The sequence below is a fragment of the Trachinotus anak genome, unplaced genomic scaffold (assembly GCF_046630095.1).
Source record: "Trachinotus anak isolate AG129_WGS33_773 ecotype Australia unplaced genomic scaffold, CSIRO_AGI_Tana_v1 ptg000033l, whole genome shotgun sequence".
NCBI lineage: Eukaryota > Metazoa > Chordata > Actinopteri > Carangiformes > Carangidae > Trachinotus > Trachinotus anak.
This window is the reverse complement of record NW_027273884.1, coordinates 4,561,597-4,582,345: the sequence shown is the minus strand read 5'-3', so window position 1 is coordinate 4,582,345 and position 20,749 is coordinate 4,561,597. Positions and strand designations below refer to the sequence as shown.

Here is a 20,749-nt window from a genome sequence, read left to right as displayed (position 1 = left end):
GTTGAGTTGAATTGATTGACAACTTTGCATGACCAAACACCAGCAGACTCTGAAAAGCATTTTGGCTCAAGCAGATACTCTCTCTCTCAAGACTCACCACATTAAAGTGTTGGAACCAACTCAGGCAAAATCAATCCAGTCAGTCAGTTATACTTCTGAAGGCTGGCCTAAACTAAGATGCAGCACTGAGAGCTTGCAGAGCCCATTAGAACGTGCTCTCAGTTGACTCCAGTTCCACATAATCCTGACCCATTTCCCTGCTATAATCAATACTTGGTCCAAGAGTTCATGATTAATCCTGATGCTGAGTTTTCAGAAAGAGCACAAGAGGGTACGTTTACATGAATGCTATGCCGTTTGTTTCTTTGTTGTGCTTTATGTATCAATGGGGTCTGTATGAAAACATGGATCTTTGAAATTGTTGGCATGTTATAAATGTTGCTCCTTTTATGAGTGAATGACTGATACCGAAGCCAAGAAACAAAGCCTACATTCTTAACTTACATCATTTCCGCTGAATAACTGACAAATTTATACAATTATGTGATTTTCCTGTTCCGTGCTGTCAACAGGTATGTACTTCCTCTTTTTCTTAGTATCAGTGTCTAATACAGTGCATTTCAATATATTGGGTTGCCTGAAACAACACAAGGACAGTTGCAACAGCCGTACTTCCTTTTAATTTTGTTACTTCACATTGTTTTTTGTGTTTGGTAAAGCATGGTAGGTGAGCTCAGCTCACAGTCAGTAACGCTAGATTTGAGTTTGCAAAACCTTGTAGCTTTAAACACATCTGAACTTTACATCCTAGTTCCATTAGAAATAATGTCTTACATATTCTTATCTATTTTCTTATCTATATAATAGATCTTATATAAATTAGGCTACTGTCCATATCTTGAAAGAAGGAGTAAAAAAAAAAAAAAAAAAAAAAAAAAAAAGATTTACCTGAAAAATTATCTTCACTGGCAGATTTTGTCTCTTGTTTTGAGAAAATAAAATTACAAAAATAACTTGACAAAAAGGAGATATTTGCAGTGTGGTGGTATTGAGGGCTAGTTCCACTATTATCAAATTTTATTATAGTATCCATGACTCTCAGCTCTAGCGTTGCTACAATTAGCTTGCAGTTAGCATGCCTACTTTTAGCATAAAACCTGTTCTCCGTCAGTTGGAAGGACGGCTCAGACTGAGACCATCACAAAGCGTTCATTTGGGACTCTGCTGTGTTAAAAGTATCTCTGCATCCAGCCCCTACCACAGTGACCCACATAATAAAAATAGGATTAAGAGGCTAGCTAGAGCTTGTGCCCATGTTTCTGTAAGTATGTACATTGGCAATTTGCACTTTTGATGTGTAATAAAGACAGATAATGTTTGCAGATTTGAGGCTCCATATACAGTGTAATGTCAATTTTGCTAAAGCTCCTCCTCCATGACAGAGGAAGTCTCACCACTGGTCAGCATCATTCAAGACTGTTAAAACATGGTTTGCTAATCAGTCTGGAACGTGGGTGTTTGAACAGGATTTCCAGAAAACCAGTGTGGCCATAAGTCACTTCTATTGAGCCATTGTTGTTTTCAATGTCTCATATACACAAACACATGGCAGAATGCAGACACCTCATGAAGGGCTCTTGTTTCCTATGACATTCTCCCCTCCGGATGTGTGGATTTGCGTGGTATCCCTTTCTGCCCTCTTTCATCCTCACTCTATCCCTCCCACCTGCCCAGCTCTTTCCAGTGCTTCTCACTTGATCCCAATCTCTGTGTTCATTACGTAAACGTCACCCTAGCTCACAGCGGAGAGAGTAGGATGTGCTAATGAAATCTCAGTGAAACAGAGGCTCCTCACAGAAGCCATGTCTCCTCCACAGACATAGCTCTGGGACTCCTACATGGTAACAGGTATAATTTCTGCTTAATAGTCATAGACACTGGTTCTTTAGTCACACTCCTACACTCTCTTTTCACACACGATTACGAGACATTAAATAATATGGTCAGTTGGCAGTTTAAGTGCTTCTATTATCCACCCAATTACAATCAATGAGAGGTTAACAACACCACAAATCAACCCCACTCTAAAACTATTTCAGTAGAAATCAACATTATAACCTTCATGGAGGTTGTGTGTGTGTGTGTGTGTGTGTGTGTGTGGGCCTGTTTCCTTTAAACCAGAGGATTAGTGACACAGCTGGGTGGGGGCAGCTGAAGGGACTTCCCAAACACAGGCTGCTTCCTACATGTTTCTGCATCTTTCAGAATGAACACTTGGTTACATAAGCTCATCATTCTTTAAAATGCTGTATAGGTGATAGTCCTGTGGCGGACAGGTGACCTGTCCAGGATGTACCCTGCCTGTTTGCCAAAGCATGTTTGGACAGCACGGATGGATGGATAGATGCTTGTATGGAATTATTGTTGACGTTAGAAGTGATATTAGTGGCATATAACTATACAAAGGGTGTTTATGTAATAGGCCACTGTCTCCTTTACTAGGCAAATAGTATTAGTTTACAACTGTGCTACATGGACTTGAGTGTTTTAACCTGTTAAATGCTGCTATAGACGTAGAGTAGAGTCTGTCCTGTCAAGTGCCTCAGGAACATAACTTCTGCTTTGACTGATCTTGATTATACAAGCCCTGGTTGTATGCAAACTTCTACCAGTAGGGAAAACAGTTTTTCTCAGATTTATTGGACAAAGACAAGTCAACAGATCTAATTTGATCAGTTTCAGTCACTGATACCATCTATTTCTGTAGCACAACAACCTGTACAAAAATTCAGGCAGAGTCTATAGATTTCTATCCTACACAATCAGATTTCAGTTTGCTTGCTGCAGTCTAATTCATTATGTTTATCCTCTTCCGCATTTGTACAGGATGTGGTGAGAGCACATATGAACCTTCCTGAAGTGATACATGATACATGCCAGGATGTCTCATATCAGTACAACAGGGTATCTTTATAATGGCATGAATAATATGCAGATGCAATCTCTGTATGAATATGATTGTGGTGTTGTTCCTGTTGCTGTGCCAAGACTCTACCTCTTCTACCTGACTGACAGGGAAGTGCAGAAAATGCATGTGATGATCATCATCAATATGTTCCCTTAAAGTCGTGGAATGAAATTGAACTTCTCCTTTTCGGCTTTGCATACACCCAGTTGCAATGGAGAGCAAATGTAACACCGCAACTCTTTCTCTCTCAGTTTCTCATTCTCACAAACACACACATTCTTGGTATATGACTATTATTTGTTGAGGAAATTAGTTCTTAAGTCCTTATATAGGCTGGAAAGAGCAGTGGGAAGTGTTCCTCTCTCCTCTTCCTCTTGTTGACAGGAGTGTTGACAGTTCTCAGTGCTAAATAGCATTAAAGGGATTGTGGTGGATGCTGAGGCTGATGTACTTTTATTTTTCATGGTCTCCCTCTTTATGTTTCTGTCTCTAACAGGTGTTTTCTTACTTGTCCATCACCACCAAACTATAAGATATGCATGTGAGGAAAGAAGGATCATTAACAACAAATGTATACAATTAAAAAAGGTAAGTGAACACTGCAGAGAAATTAGTTTGTGAAATTAGTTTAGAACATCTACAGCTGTGGTAGGTAGGTAGGTAGGTACGTAGGTATGTTTACCATGTTCAGCATCTTGTGTTTGCTGCCACGTTAATATTTGATAATTACTAAATACAATTGACCTGGTGATGGCTCTGGATGAATTATTAAGGGGATGCCAACATTATCACAGTTAATCCTGAAGGAGTACATGGATGTGCATGCCAAATTTTGATGGCACATCCATCCAACAGCTGTAGAGACATTTCACTCAAAACCACTAAAGTGAACCTCATGGTGGCACCGGAGGAAAAGTCAGGCAGGAGATCATTGAAGTTATTAGGATTCATTATCGGGAAGCTTTGTCTGAACAAAAGTTCATGCCGATCCAGGGTAGACGTTGAGATATTTTTCAGGTACAACTTGTACCTGCTGGTGAAGCTATAGATTAATTACCCAGGGATTTAGGGCAAGTCATCATTTGGATTCATCTTCTACATGGATATCTGCACAAATTTTATGTGAAGGTGATGCAAGCATCATGCTGGGAAACCACAGTGAAGGTACAGTTTGTTTCCAACAAGTGAGTCTTTCACTTATTGAACTCTGGCCTATAGTTTTAGACTCCACTGAGACACCATGGAATCAGTGTTAAAGGGTTAAACTGGTTGTGAAAGCATTCAGGTAAGATGGTAGTAATGATAAACAGCGGTGTGGTTATTTGGTGAGTGATGTTGAAGCACTTACCAGAGACTAACATTGTTTCAGAATCCTGCTTGGAAAAGAGCAAGTCTGAGAGCAGGTGAAGAGGCTGCAGAGCTCAGTGATAAAAGCTCTGGAGTGTCCTTCACCTCTCCCTGACCCCCCCACCCCCCTCTCTCTCCCTTTTATTTGCAAGTGTGCCCAACCCCAGCAAACAAATTCCTAAACCCAAACTCAGGTTTCTCCTTACGTTTGTGGTGGACAGGAGGAGATGAGTGGAGTGGCTGGAAGGGAGGAGGGTGGCTTTAAGTGGTCACACTCTGGCGGTCAACTGAAGGAGAACTCTTTTGATTATGTGACTATGCCACAGTGGCATTAGATTTTCATGGCAGTGCTGCAGGAATGTGGCTCTGCACGGCCTCTTTAGCTTTAACTTAGGGAGGACAGTATCAGCGGGAAAAGAGACTAAAGATGGACAGCTACATCAAAAAAAAAAAAAAAGGGTTCAAGAGAAAGCTGAGGTACCTGATGAAGAGGACTGAGAGCCAGGATCCTAGAGCAAAGGTCCTGATCTGAGTTTACCTTTTGAGCAGATAAGATGGGCTGAACAATTCAGCCTTTGTCATGTAACCAGCCAGGATGTAGTTGCCACAGAGATCAAGTGGGTCAGGGGGAGGTGGGGGGCTACAGGTGAATTCCAGCAGTCTCAGAGAGGGGCTTTGATGGAGACCCTGCACCCAACAAATGGAGGCAGGGCTAACCAGCCTTTAAATTCAGACAGTGACCTTTTATCTCCAGTCACACCATATGAAATGGGCTTGTCTGAGTGAAGAGAAAGAAGGAAAAAAAAAAAAAAAAAAAAGTTAAAGGGCCCCATTTTTAAACGAGCTGTGGTGTGAATAGTTTACCCTAAAGCAAACGCCACATTTACTGCACAGGACAAGACAACTTTGTAGAAATAAATGCTGCAGTGTTGAACTGCTTTCTCAGTTTCAGACAGGATGTGTTAGATAAGGATTGAGGTTTTCACTCAGTTGTTAATCAGGGTGCCAGCTTTGACGCGTGTTTACCAAGTCAGATTAGGAGCCATGTTTAAAGTAGATCTGGATAATCCTAGGTTCAATTTGACAGACACAGGATCAGATTTTATACAATCATTAACCCTCTACAGACACCTCTGCAGCGTCATAGCTTGTGAAGTTTTGAGGCCAAATCATTTAAATTGGAAAGTTTAACGTAGACAAGAAATTTAACTTGACATTACACTTAAAGTTCAACCATTTTGCCTCAGGAACCCAATACTGCAAACTCATTAAACATTTGCAAATAAACTGATCAGGACAGTCCGGTCATGTCACTTACAATTTAAAGCTTTATTGAACTTACAAAATTCAAAATCTAAAAAGCACAACCACGTTTACATTAGTCTAATATTTCCAGTATTTGTGATACGAAGTTTTCTAAGCTTGTTTACAATGATTTTTTAAACAGACATGCAGCCTGCATCAAGTATCTATGACATGATTTCTTTTAGACTGCATACATGAATTGACGCCCCCAAACCACCACCCATAGAAAGCCTCAAGCACCAAGAGACAGCTTCTTCCCGGACAGGGTGAATTTTCATGTAGGCTAGTCCAAGAGAAGAACAGGGTGCGTCCCGAATTGGTGGAAACATTGGCCGAGCTCCTTGCAAACATATTCCCCAAAATGGAAAGAAAAAAAAATATATATATATATCTTTAAAATCCAAGTGTTTGGCAGGAGATTGAGGAGGGAATTAGGGATTAACGTTGCGCCCCCAGTCCAGCCTTCGTGGTGGTGTCTAGTGCGGAGAGCCATCAGTCCTGTTACTGGGACCAATCGTGGAGGACAGAGGCCGCCAGAGCCAGCGGCAGCAGCAGCAGCGTGAAGCCGGCGGTCCTCTCGCAGCCGTTCGTCGTCGTCGTGCCCATCGGGGTGGTCATGGTGGTATTGGCCAAATTGGTGTTATTGGCTTCGGACCGGACCACCTACAACACAAGATCACATCTTTTCCAGTTCTTACAGGTACAAAGGGTTCATGCGGGGCAGAAGCGCACTACATGCCCAGATTTCAAGAGCGCAGACCAAATACCAGAGACGCTCATTCCCCGGTGGACAACAGCTCAAACCACTTTACAGCCTAAAAGCGCAGTCTTCTTCAAATACAGCCACACAAAACCACCTCCAACGCAGCATCTCACGCCTTGTGGAGAAGACAACCCCGTTTAGCTTTGCGTCAAATACATCTTCCTACAACAACAGCCAACGGGTTCTAACTTATTTTAGCTGAGTTCAAGTTTTAAAAATCATCCTAAATTCCCATAATCCTCCCGTTTCTGAAAGACAGAGGTAATGCATGGTTTTCACAGGACAGGGTTTTATTTAGTTTGTCACTGATGGAATAAGTTCATTCCGTCAAAGTTTTCCTTAAATCTTATATGAAAAACATGACGGGTCTTAGTTCTCGAAAATTAGACTGAAAGACTTAAAACTTAACTATTGTAAGCAGTAACATTAAATTATGTTACCGGCAACTGAACCTGAATTTTTAAGTTTTTTGACCTGTATGTGCTGAGATATTCTTCAGAAGTACCCACAGCCTACTTAATAGACCAGGTCACAGCTACGGTGGGGTTGTTTTTTAAAAAAACAAAACAAAACTGGAACACTTGTTAAGAGGTCTAAAAGAAGGAAAAGACCCTGGACTACTCTAGACGTGAACATTTTATCCCTTTTTGTCAAAAAAAAAAAACCAAATTAAAGTTAGTATCCCGTTTAAAGTTCAAGAGGAACCTACAGAATAAACTAACCTGTGCTGAGAGAGCCAGCAGCAGAACTCCAATGAAAGCTATAAACGTCTTATTCATCTTGGCGTGGAGCGTGCAGAAGGGCTGGGCTCGCTGCTCCGTCCGGGTCCTGCAGGTACAGACTGATCGGCTGAAACGGCTGCAGCTGCGCACTTTATACCCCGGTGACATCATCAGCCACTCAATAGCACCTGCTGCAGCCTCCGGCGTGCAGCCTCAGCCCGCGCTGCTCGAAAGCTAAGAGCGTGACGGCGACTCTCATTTAGCTGTATTAGTCATTTTTTAATGGTGGCACTGGACTGGCCACCATAATTGTCACTGTAAAGGACAGCAATTAAAAAAAAATAAATAAAAAAACCAAAACACTTCTGCATCCACTCATGCTGGTGTGTGTCTAGCGGTACATGAAGTGCTGGTGTAAAGCTCTGACACCAGGTCGTTCAGGGTTGCTTGTGAAAAGATTCCTCGGAGGGAAAAAACTAAAAACTAAAACAAACAACATCACATCACGTCACCATTTACATATGAGGGAGTTTCACTATATTGATATTTATACCGGTATATTTAATATCAGCATATCAGTATCTGTAAAAGGAATACAAGAAAAGTAATATTCTTGGCGATATCAGTTATTTTGTACACTCCTACAGAAAAACAAGCACAGTACTGGTATTTCCCTCTAAGGCGGGTAAAGTGCGTCCTCCAGTGACCGCTTGCACAACATTTACAGTTGAAAGTGCGATTACTAATGATCCCACTGCTTTTCCGTAGTCGTCCGCTCTCTTATTTCTTCCGGAAGAAACACAGCACTCATAAAAGGGCGGAACACAGCGGCACGATATCTGTATGCTGTTGCAACAAAAACAACCGCACAGCTTTCAGTTTTTGCGCTTTTGCCTCAGTTTTTTGTGGCCAGCTGCCTCGCCTCTCCATGCTGCTGTGCCGGGTCTCGGCAGTGAGCCATGCGCTAGCGAGATGGGGACGGAGGTCACATCGGGGAGGCGGCCTCCTCCGCCGTGCTCACCCCTTCAGCTCCAGCCGCTGTCATGGTGTGGGTTCAGGAGAAGGCAGCGCACAGCCAGCAAAGACAGGTGCTGCTCAGGGACTATACCAAGACACGGTGCTGCTTCCCCGGACTGAGTTCCCAATGAAACTGACCGGGCAGAAGCTGCTGGACCGAGAGCTCCAGATACAGCAGGTACAGTAGGGCTCAGTCATCATTATCCCGTGAGCAAGAGGTTACCTTTTTAAAATGTCCCCCTGTTTTTAAGAGACACGGACATGAAATTGTATTTAGCAGACCGCAGATAATGTCTGTCATTGATGTGTCACAACTTCTAGTTTCTGTGTGTGCATACTTATATTTTCATAAGATAAATACTAACCTGAAACAGACAACTCTTTAGTTATTTGTGTTTTTTTTTTTTTTTTATCATGTCAAAAATCTGAAAACTCTACTCTCATGTGTCGCAGGATTGTGGATTTGCAGATTTGTACTCTTGGCAGAGAGAGAGGAAGGCCAAGAAGGAGTTCTGTCTTCATGATGGACCCCCGTATGCCAATGGAGACCCTCATGTTGGACACGCACTCAACAAGGTGTTTTATTTACAGTGTTCTTTACAAATAATGATAATAATGATCATTGAATTATCATTTGGTTGCATCATGTTGCAGCTGTCAGCATGATGCAGTTTTAAAGGAAAAGCTTTGTGGCGGCACTGACGGCTCAAACACTGCCAGCGGTATCATTAAGTGAATTATATCTTGTTTTCTACAGATCCTTAAGGACATCCGTAACCGTTTTGAGATGCTGAGGGGGCGTCAGGTCCACTACATTCCAGGCTGGGACTGCCACGGCCTGCCCATCGAGCTGAAGGCTCTCGGAGAGCTGGGGACCAGCGGCCTGACTCCGCTACAGATCAGACAGAAAGGTTAGAAAGGTCAGATAGTTGCCTGAACATGAGGACTATCAGATTTGCAGCTGGTCTAATGTTTTGTTTCTGTCTCATCCAGCAAGGGATTTTGCAGAGGGGGCCATAGCTCGTCAGAAGGCTGCTTTCCAGCGCTGGGGCGTGATGGCTGACTGGGACCAGTGCTACTACACTTTTGATGGGGCCTATGAGGCTGCTCAGCTGAAAGTCTTCCAGGAAATGCATAGCAAGGTGGACAGTCACGTGCTATTCAGCCATTGTTTCTTGGCCATGGATCATGGCCAGATTTTAAATGATCAGTATCCATTAGCCTAATTAGTAACATTAGTAGCAGTTGTAGCAATATCAAACCGACAGGGAACAACTGTAAGTAAAGAAATGGAATTGAAACTGACTTTTGCCTCTTAGTGACTCTAGAATTGGATACTATTGGATTTCTCTAGACAGTTACATTTTTTTTCCTCTGGATTTTTCTGCAGGGGCTCATCTATCAGGACTACAAGCCAATCTTCTGGTCTCCATCATCAAGGTACTAAGTTGATATGTTTGCCATATTTACATTTTTTTATTCTGCAACATTTAATATACCTCTCGTAAACTCTAATCCTGTCTCCGTGCCTCTCTAGAACGGCCCTGGCAGAGGCAGAGTTGGAGTACAACCCCGAACATGTGAGCAGAGCTATTTATGCCACATTTCCCCTGACCACACTGCCCCAGAAGATCGCTTCAGAAAAAGGTAAAAACTAATACGCTCATGCACAGGTCATTCAGAGCTCTTTGATATATTTCTGACCTCTTCGTCGTGTGTGCGTGCACGTGTGTGTCAGCAGGTCTGGAAAGTGTCTCTGTGCTGGTGTGGACCACCCAGCCTTGGACCATTCCTGCAAACCAGGCCATATGCTACATGCCGAATGCCCAGTGAGTACCTGCAACCGAAAGATTACACTTACACACTGGCCATCGTGGGACATCTCAGACTCAGTTTGAGCTGCACTTCTGAGACTCTGCTGTTCTCTGTAGGGCTGCAACTGAAATCTGTCAATTATTGTCTCAATCAATTGTCTACACTACAAAACATCAGAAAATAATGAAAAAATATCAACCACAGTTCATTTTCAATGTTTTACCAGAGAAGAGAAAACTAGAAAGAAAGCCTGCAAATATTCACATCTGAGAAGCTGCAGTTTTTGGCATTTTACCTTTAAAAATGAATGTTTTTCTGTCCCAAAGAGGATGATGCAAATGTTGCCTCTTTCCTTGGTTGTAGCTGCAGTGCATTTGGATTGAGTTATAATAGGAGCTGAGAAACAGTGGAGTGTACTTTTCTATTAAAAACATGAATAAAATAAAAGCGGGATCTTCAGTTGCAGTGGAAGAACAGCACTCTGTTCTCGTTTGTGCCGTGCAGGTACTCAGTTGTGAAGAGGGCAGACACCTCTCAGCTGCTCCTGGTGGCCATGGAGCGCGTAGCCAGCATGGCAGCACTGCTTGGCACAGAGCTGGAGAGTGTAGGCACCTTCACAGGTAATGCACTTGTTTACACACACAGACATGCAACAGTCTTCAGATCTTGTCAGTTACAAACACAACATTGCAAACTTCCCCATGTCTTTCTCCTTTAAGGCTCCCAGCTTGAGGGCGGGATGTGCAAACATCCCACAATTCCTGACAAGGAAGTGCCGCTACTGCCGGCCAATCATGTGACCATGGCAAAAGGCACAGGGCTGGTTCACACGGCGCCAGCTCACGGCATGGATGACTACAGTGTGGCTTCACAGTTCAAACTGTCTGTGGTACGTTCCGTTTTGAAAAACAGCCTCTCAGGAATTAAGAGGAACTTGTTGTCGGACCATTCATACCAGTGTTTTTATAGTTCACTACTCCACACAGATATGTTCATGTTGAGTGGCCATAAGATTTAGTGCAGTGAAGTGATTAGTTGGGCAATAGAAAAATTGTCAGTCAGTTAATTGTGTCAGTTATTTTTTGAATGAGAAGTGTGAGGATTTGCTGCATTTCTGATAATTTTTTGATATTCTATAGATTAAATTTAAGCTCTAATAAAATTGCTTATTAAGAGAGACTGTTTGAAGCCATATTTAAAAAATGCATTGCAAGAGGTTTGGATTATGGGCTCATAAATTCAGGTTAATTGATACCAAATAATTAAGATCTCTGCCAATAATTTGAGCTTGTTCTAGTTATGAGAATTGTGATATAATAATGTTGATGATATCCTGTGTGACCTGGTTAAGCGTGCTTGTTAACTCTGTCTCAGGAGTGTATAGTGGACGAGGACGGCAAGTTCACTGAGCCAGCTGGACCTGAGCTTCATAATCTGTCTGTGATGAGAGAGGGCACTGACAAAGGTACAGTGTAAAGATGTGAGAAGAGGACATAACACTGTCCCGTAGCTCATGTAATTGTGTGGGTGAGTGAGGTGTCATATTTTTATGCCTCCACGCCAGCGACAGCCTGGGCTGTAGGCATGATGTCCTCGGGTTGGCCCTCTGTCCCATTCTCATTAACACCTTGAAGCAATTTCTTCAAATTTGGCACAAACATTCACTCAGAGTCAAGGATGAACTGATTAGATTTTGGTGGTTAAAGGTTAAAGGTCAAGTTCACCGTGGCCTCACAAAACACATTTTTGTCCATAACTCACAAATTCACACACTAATTATGACACAGTTGAACTTAAGGATAAAATTAGGTGACATTTTATATCCAAAAGGTCAAAGGTCAACTTCACTATGACGATATAATGTTCTGTAAAAACCCTTCTGGCCGTTATTTAGTGCTGTAACTCTGGAGGGGGAGATTGTGACATATTTCCTGAGACTTGGCTGGTTGGTGGAGGGAAACAACCAGGAGGTGATAATTCTACATTTCATATTGTTTCTATCTTTGTTTACTGTCCTTCATGTTTGCTTGTGTTAGTGATCTCCATGCTGAAGGAGTGTGGCGCTCTGGTGAAAGAGGAGCAGTGTGTCCACAGCTACCCATATGACTGGAGGACAAAGCAGCCTGTTATCATCAGGCCCAGTAAGCAGTGGTTCATCAACACAGCATCACTCAAAGACAAAGCCAAGGTGAGCAGGACAGTCATGTCATGGTCAGAGTAGTTTAACTGAGTTCCTGTTAGCTGTTCCTGCTGCATAGAAAGCAATGCTTTGTTATTTTCTAGGAGAGGATGTGGTTAATGTTTCCAGGAATGTTCTCTCTCCACATTTTGACTTTGTTTCGTGTTTGTGTGGTTGTCCAGGAAGCGCTGCAGAAGGTGCGTGTTCTGCCAGAGTCGGCGAAGGGCAGCCTGCTGGCCATGCTGGACAGACGGACGTACTGGTGCATCTCCAGACAGCGAAGCTGGGGCGTCCCGATCCCTGTCTTCTACCACAAAGACACCGGAGAGGCTCTCGTCAACAAGTAAGCTGATACACAACACACATGCAGACAAACAGGTTTGTACACATATTTGGACTCGCTTTTTCAGAGAGATTACAGACAAACACAAAATCTCTGTCAAGCTCACACACAAACACACACAAATATTAACATTATCCCTGTCCCTAACCTCTGCAGACACACAGTGTCCCACATAGCACAGCTCTTCAAAGAAAAGGGCAGTGACTGTTGGTGGGAGCTTCCCATTGAGACTTTGCTACCACCAGAGGTTCTCAAGAAGGTGAGTGTGTGTGTGCGCGTGTGAGGGTGAAACAAAGAAGGAATGTTACAACTACCTGGAATCTAGAGCATGAAAGACTTGAATGACCTCTGTTTATGATAATGTGCTATACAAATGAATTAAATCCTTAAGCTTTAAATCAGGTGGCCAGAAAACTGCAGGGTGATAATGTCAGGGCTGTTCATCTGTGTCAGAATTCTTCTGCCCCTAGCGACCAAAATCAATCAGTCAATCAGTTATCATATCTATCCTCTGTGTTTTGAGTGATGATTTACTGTTCACCTGTGTATGCCGCCGTCAGAGTAAAGCAGGTCCAGTGACTGACTACGTTCGTGGGGAGGACGTGCTGGACATCTGGTTTGACAGCGGAGCGTCATGGGCTGCTGTACTAGAAGGTACCTCTCACATCTGCTCAGTCTGTCCTCTCATGAACATCATATAAGTTGCACCACAGCTGCAAAGGTTTTGTCATCCAGTTTTAATAATCTAAGAAGAAAGTGACTGCTTTGCTGTCAGATTGTGTATTTATACTGTGTCTGAGTTGTCTCTGCCTCACTTCAGTCAGCACTAGTTTTCAAAATGCCTTTAATCAATTCTCCTTTAATTAGTTTTATTGTAGAGAAAGCTACTTAGACCCACCTGACACAGTCCACCGCAGCTGTTAAGTTGCTTTGCAAAGTGTATTGTAAACAAAAGTAGAGGATGCTGACCACAAACCTGGATTAGAAGGCAGTGCAGCCTCAGCAGACCAGGGTCACCGTGCTACGTGTTTACCCTTCAACACCAGTAGAACTACACACAATATAACTGGTGCCACAGTGACAGGGAGACAGGAAAGTCAGGGAGAGAGAGAGAGGGGATGTTGTGCAGCGAAGCACCACGGGTTGGACTTTAATGCAGGTCACTGTGGTTAGGACTAAGTGTTTATGGTATGTGCTCTACCAGGTGAACCACTGGGGCGCCACAGAGAGGTATTCATCTTAACCTAGTCTAGCCCTAAGTCTTCAGATCATATGTCACATGCACAGAGGAGGGAAATTTCACTTTTTTTCTATAGAAAATCACTGCGTTTCATACATTTCCATGTTATAAATGTTTTTTTTCTTGATTCAAAGAAAATAATAGTCTCACTTAATCCATCAGATTATCCTGTTCTAAATCATGCATGGTCCCTCAGGGTCAATTGTAATCACTTTGGTGATCCCTTAACATCCATCCAAGGAGGCTGGAGGCAATCACAGCTGACACTGGGTGAGAGTCGGGGTACATCCTGGACAGGGGGCCGCTCTATCACAGGGCTGACACTTACAGACCAACAGCCATTCATGCTCATATTCACACCTACAGGAAATTTAGAGTTGTCAGTTAACCTGACCTGCATGTGTTTGGACTGTGGGAGGAAACCCACGCAGGCACAGGAAGAACATGTAAACTCCACAGAAAAAAGGCCTCGGCCGAACCAGGCTTTTACTCTAATAGCTTCCTGTTGTGAGGCGACAGTGCAAACTACAGCACCACCCTTAACTTTTTATAGTTTTCATTTGTCCAATATTTAAAAATAATAATAATAATAATAATAATAATGAAATACTAACGGGCTAAACCAAGATGGCAGATGAGGTAAGCAGTTTACCTGCTAACAGCACTTAGCTCAAAGCTCACACAGCTGCTAGCATGGCTGCAGTGTCACGCACCTCCAGCAGCTCTGTTGCTGTGACTGTTTTAAGACATCCGACAGAATACGTTATTAAGTGACTTGTCATGGCAGACGTGTTCTGTGTTGTCTGTGTTTGGTTGTGTTTTCATTTCCAGAGGAGATGGAGGGAGACTCTGAGGAGCCCGAGTCACGCCTCAGCTGGCTCCCCGCTCCGCTCCGCAAACCTCTGGTCACAGGTTATTGGACCGCCCTCCTGCTGCGCTCAACGCCGCAGCCTCCCTGTGTCTGTCTCTGTCTCTCAGACTGTTTCTCCTGCTGTGTCTCACTCTGCTCCTTCTTCCTCCTTGTGCCTTTAAACGCTCTCGGATGTGCTACTACAGGAAATGTTGAGATGTCGGTCAGATCTCATCTTCACTCTTCCGCTGAATAACACAGCACCTCCCCAGTGCCTGCTCACTAGAAACAGGCCTTCTGTTCCAATACAGCGAATTAAATCCAAAAGCATCTGAAAGTGTTTGAAGAAGTATTTCTAAAAAAAACAAAAACAAATGAGGGAGTAGGAGATTAAAAGGATCTCCTCCATACAGCATGACTCTCCTCTCTTCCTCTCTCTCCTTTTGCATGCAGGATGTATACAGAGCGTCTGGCTTGGGAGAACACTGGCAGTTTGTTTCTCTTTCCAGGGATTGGCCCCAACTCTGCTTTGTCTTTGCTGTTAGTTTTCTCTGTGATAGATTCAGGTCGGAGTTGGACAAGTTTGAAAACTGTTTATGACTGAAACACGTGTCTGTTAGAAGGCTGTCTGTGCAACGTGTATAACCAACTGTTGGTTGTTTTTGGCTGTTTGGACAAAGCATGTTTATTGAGCCACCTTTCAGTGGGCTGACTGCACACTTGATATACAATTTCAGTTTCCACACTAACACTGGTTCGTCCCTACTGTCTTTTCTAGACATTCCTCATATGCTAACCATTTGTTTTACCAGTTCTTCCTGTGTGTAGAACTGACTGATTTGTGTCCCTCATGTCTCTGCCACCTGCCCCCCCTCCTCCACCTCTCCTCCAGAGTCAGACCCCAGGGCAGATGCATATGTGGAGGGAAAGGACCAGATCGGAGGCTGGTTTCAGTCGTCGCTACTGACCAGTGTAGCTGTGAGGAACAAGGCACCGTACAAGTGAGTCACTCCTCTGTTTGCTGTGGTGTGCTCTATGACCAGATGACTGTAAATGACTGTCTATATGTTCTGTGAATGTGTGTGACATTCACAGTATATTGACCCTAACATCACAATATACACTAGTGGTCAAAAGTTCAAGAACACCTCAGTTTTTATGTTGCACGTCCCCATTCTTGTGCAGGTGATGTCTCATTAACACCTTTAGGGACTTTCTTCAAATTTGGCACAAACATTCACTTGAACTCAAGGATGAACTGATTAGATTTTGGTGGTCAGAGGTTAAAGGTTAAAGGTCCACAAAACACGTTTTCAGCCATAATTCACAAATTCATACACTAATTATGACTCAAATGTCTATAAGGATAAAATGAACTGATGACATTTTATATTTGAACGATCAAAACTTCACTGTGACGTCATAATGTTCTGTAAAATCACCTCTGGTCATTATTCAATGCTGTAACTCAGGAGGGAGAGAGTGAGGCCATATTTCCTGCAGCTTGGCTGGTTGGTGGAGGGATACGACAGCGAGCCAGTAATTCTAGTTCCTTTTGTTATTTCAATTTACATAATTCAATGTCTCTGTATTTCTGAAATTTGGACAAAGATCTACTAAACCCAAACACTGATCAGAAGGTTGGTCCCAACACATTCCATGCATGTGTTGTGCTTGTAGTTTGCATCACAAACCAGCTCCATGAGGTGAAAGTCTGGGGACTGTGCTGCTCTGCATCATGCATCCTGCAGTACACTATTGTACTACAATATTGTAGTGCAGTACTGTAGGGTCTGAACACTTTCTGAATGCACTGAAATTTACTGTCACTGCTGCAGGAAAGCTGTAAATTAAATAATTAATCCCTGAAAAAGGTCTGTTTACATGATGTTTCAGTTTTTGATGACCTTGACCTTTTTTTTGGCCAGTCTGCTGTTTACCTTTGTATCATTTAAGGTTATTCTCTCCACTTGAACTGCTGAAATTTCAAAATTGGAAGAATGGGGGTGTTGTAAAATGTTTGACCGGTAGTTTGAAAGATTGATATATAGTGGAAACACATAAAAATCAACAAATGATTGTTGAAGGATTAAATCATCTGATGGACGTTGCTCTCACAGGAAGACAAAGAGTGTAATGTAGTCACACTTATTATACACAAGTATATCAGTTCAGAGGCCCTGAGATTTAATAACAATTTAATTGATTCAACTTAGTCTATTTAATGAGGCTGAGGATGCTTCTGCTTATTTGGCAACAATAAAATAAAGTCACATAACCGGTGTTTAAGTTTAACAGTTTTGGTGCCTACAGCAATAAACTGATGATACATACAAATGCCCAGGAAAACATTTTTTAAATGTATTTGTCAGAAGTGAAATAGTGAATCATGAATCATGTATGCAGGTCTCTGGTGGTCCATGGCTTCGCTGTCAGTGAGAAGGGAGAGAAGATGTCCAAGTCTCTGGGCAATGTTGTGGATCCTGACACAGTCATTAATGGAGGGAAGGTGAGGTGATGGAGGAGAAGGTGAAATGAAATAACAAGTTTTAGGCTTCTGGGAAAATCTAGGGCTGCAGTGGAAAAGTCTTTTTTGCTAAGGAAGGTTCCTAATTGAGTGAAATGACCTTGAAGATGGGAAGAGCTCATCGAACTCTAGGAAAGGAAGCTTCAGTGCTTCCTATCTTATCTCCTTTAGCATAGGAAACACCGGACCTTCCTTCACAAAAGGAAAGGGGAAAATCCCGTCCCACAATTCCTTGCCACAGCAACCTTTAAAGCCACTCACCACCCACATAAATGTATCAACATGGCTCCTGTTTTACGTTTGTGACACAATCTAAAACTTATGGAAATCCTTGTATGATTGGCTTGGCTCCAAATCCATTTTTCTGCTTGTGTATTCCTTTATCTTAGTTCAACATTTCAGGCCTGTTTGTTTTTGTGGTTAGGAAAAGAGGGTTTATCGTCCAAGTGTTATAAGGTTATAAATAAAGTTGGTTTAAAAAGAAAAAAAGCCTAGTGTAAGTTCAGTCTTACACTAATTCTCTCCACACTGCGGTTGTCTTCTCCTAAGTCCTTGTGAATTCTCCTTTACATCTTTCCTTGATCTCATGAAGTTTTCCATCGAGGTCAAGGAAAAGTGGTTCGGAAAGGAGATTACTAGTTCTGGTTTTGCCTTTGAAAAGGTTATAACTCACAGCAGTCATTTAAAAAAAAAAAACAACTTCTCCAGATTTTGCAGATTTACCTTTTGTCTCTCTTACACCGTCCCCCATCTTTTCTTTCTTTTCACGTCTTCTGTCTCTCTCAGGACCCAGATATGCCGGCCTATGGGGCAGATGCGCTGCGCTGGTGGGTGGCAGAGTCGAACATCTTCTCTGAGGTCCAGATTGGACCCACTGCACTCAACTCAGCCAGAGACAGCATCAGCAAGGTACCAGTGCAAGAGGGACTAAAAACGTGTTTTTGTTTAGAGAGGTTTTCATTGTGTTCACATTTCTTCACGAACTCTCTCCCTCTGGATTTCTTTCCCAGTTAAGGAACACTCTGAAGTTCCTGCTGGGAAACCTGCACGGCTTCGACCCTCGTACTCAGGCCGTGGACTCCAAAGAGATGCACTACATCGATCAGTACATGCTGCACCTGCTCCGCGAATACAGCATGAAGGTGTGTGCAACAGTGTCTTGTTATTCAGTGTCCAAACAGCTGGTGCTGGCGGCTGAGGTTTGCGTGTATCTGTTTCCAGGTTACAGACGCCTACAGCGAGTTTGATGCCGGCAGGGTCATCCGTGTCCTCCAGGCCTTCATCACTAGAGACCTCTCCAGTTTTTACTTCAGCATCATCAAAGACAGGTAAAGGTTTGCCACAGCAACATGAGAACCTCACTTGTGTGTCTTCATTTTGCCTGAAGTGTCTTTTAACCGCGGACGTATCTTTAAATCAGGCTGTACTGTGACCCAGAGGACTCGCTGGGCAGAAGATCATGTCAGACTGTTTTAGAGGAAGTCCTGGATGGAGTTACCAGATCCATCGCTCCTATCCTGCCACATCTAGCTGAGGAGGTCTATCTACACGCACCAGGACACGACAGTATGTGACAGGCACTTTGTGTTGTGCGACCTTTGGAGTTACTACTTAGGGTTTGTGCACGACTGCACTGTCTGCGTAGATGTTTTGCATTTGCTTTCTAACAAAAACTGTTTGTTTGGGCAGAGGGGGAGACATTGTTCAAGAGTGGCTGGATAAAAAGCAGCTCTGTGTGGCGGCGACCGGGATTGGAGGAGGTAGTGGAAGGGGCATGTGCCATCAGGGACTCCTTCCTGTCGTCCATTCCAGGCAAAAATGCTGCTAAGTACGACCTCACTATAGCCATTGAACCGGGTCTGCTGTTTGAACTCATGGAGGTGAGTTCAGTCTCTTTAAACTGCTCTAAACCACTGTATATAGGTATAAGGTGCATCTCCAGGACTACTTTTATATTATGATGCATATAATACATAATTGTATATATTATTATTTTGAAAGTCAATTTAAATGCACAATACAAACTAACACAAACTAATCCTCCTCCTGACTTCACTTCAGTCTCTCCAAGAGGAGCCCACGTCCACCTCCTCCCAGCTGGTGGAGCTGATGATGGCAGCGCGGGTCAACCTGACCAGTGAGCTGCCCCGCGACCTGCCCGCAGACGCCCTGCTGAACCACGGCACGTTCCTCATCAACCTGGAAGGTGAGGCGCATCAACGCTAAGCTAATAATAATGACACAAACGTCAATCAGACAGAACTGGGGAAGTAGTTCGTGTGATGTCATTTTCTCACCTGTCAATCACAGGTGTAACTTATAACAGTGCTCTGGGACTGTAGTGTTATCAATCGTGTTCTCTGGGCTTAACTCAGGTTTGCTTGAGGAGGTGGCTCACTTTTAACCACTGTTGATCACCATGGTAATCTGTGCTGGGGGGTTAACCTGCTGAGTTTTCTATTAAGTCAATAAATAAATACACAGAATCATGTCATTGACACATTTAAATATACGTCAGGATCATTTGTTTGATTTCTATGATAATTATGTCAGAAATGGAGGATTTTGTTTTGTCTGCTCCAAGTTAAAACCAGACTTCTAACAGAAACATTAAAATTTCCCACACTAACAGTCTGTCATAACTATAAAACTTATTTATAACCTTGTTTTTAATATTTGGATATTGTTCCTTCTCGTTAACATCTTCATACTTTATTTGTGTGATTTTTATTGTTAACATTTCACCTTGCTGCTATTAAGTACTCCACTCATGGTTCTGATGATGTTGCTTGGAATTAAGAAGTCCTCTGTCGCGTGAAGATGCTCACTGATAAACCCAGTGTTACCTGGGCCAGGTGATACCTGGACAAATAAAAATATCTGTACCATGTGTATCTGTCCTGTCAGGTGGTGTGATCCGTGAGGACAGCGCCTACGATATAGCGGTGGTGCCCACTTCTGCTGCCCGGTGCCCACGGTGCCGACGCTACACTGCTGAGTCAGCAGACTGCCTGTGCCCACGCTGCCAGACCGTCGTTTCACAGGCTCACTGATGGGCCGCACCTTCTCTCCATGACGACCAGCAAACATCACCAAGTCTCTTTCGTTTTGCCGCATTTGTTTTGTTGTCCAGATTTCACTCTCCCTGTCACCATCAGCTGAGAGATATAAATCTGACTCCAAATCAGCAGCTGCCTCAGTCAGATTTTTCCTAATTGCGAAAGAGAAGAGAAGCTGCAGCTTGCCACAGGGTCGGCAGTGGGAGAGAATGGCCCAATAACAGCTTTTCATCCGCCCACACAGTTTGCTAGAACAGCCTGTAAAACCAAAGTGTCCGAGTGGGTCCCAGTGAATGTGCCGGTTCTGATGCTGCATGGGAAAGATTGTTTACTGTAAATATCACTGAAGACACTGACCTGATTTCCAGTTGAGAAGGGATGCCGTTCAGAGGATATGATGGTTTTTTTTCAATGTGTAAATGTATAGAAAAGCAGTTCACTGCAATGAGTGTCACTGTGTGACGACAGTATCGGATTTATAGCCCAGAAAAGATGATACAGGTGAGTTTTGGTGAACGCCTACCTTTGTATGATAACAAGCGATGGTATATGGAAAAATGTCTCTGAACTCTAAATAAATAAAGTTTTATCTGGAACGTGTTTTGATTTAATGT

At 43.1% G+C, this 20,749-nt stretch overlaps 1 protein-coding gene across 4 annotated transcripts; it reads left to right on the top strand.

The window, feature by feature from the left end:
- The first annotated feature begins 7,765 nt into the window (after positions 1–7,765).
- Positions 7,766–20,735, top strand: iars2 (isoleucyl-tRNA synthetase 2, mitochondrial). 4 transcript variants are annotated; one of them, XM_071471094.1, is made up of 24 exons: positions 7,766–8,300; positions 8,576–8,698; positions 8,880–9,033; positions 9,116–9,264; positions 9,513–9,562; positions 9,660–9,769; positions 9,861–9,951; positions 10,442–10,557; positions 10,657–10,826; positions 11,312–11,402; positions 11,974–12,125; positions 12,299–12,459; positions 12,616–12,718; positions 13,020–13,113; positions 14,531–14,611; positions 15,442–15,550; positions 16,956–17,058; positions 17,863–17,985; positions 18,087–18,218; positions 18,298–18,404; positions 18,497–18,642; positions 18,766–18,956; positions 19,138–19,282; positions 19,984–20,268. In XM_071471094.1, exons 1-24 carry the CDS (start codon positions 7,851–7,853, stop codon positions 20,127–20,129), a joined length of 3,297 nt encoding a protein of 1,098 aa, XP_071327195.1. In that variant the 5' UTR covers positions 7,766–7,850; the 3' UTR covers positions 20,130–20,268. The 4 variants fall into 4 exon arrangements, with proteins under 4 accessions (XP_071327195.1, XP_071327196.1, XP_071327198.1 ...); XM_071471095.1 differs by having other exon boundaries at positions 7,768–8,300; positions 9,864–9,951; positions 19,984–20,735; XM_071471097.1 differs by lacking the exon at positions 14,531–14,611 and having other exon boundaries at positions 7,768–8,300.
- Positions 20,736–20,749: the final 14 nt, after the last annotated feature.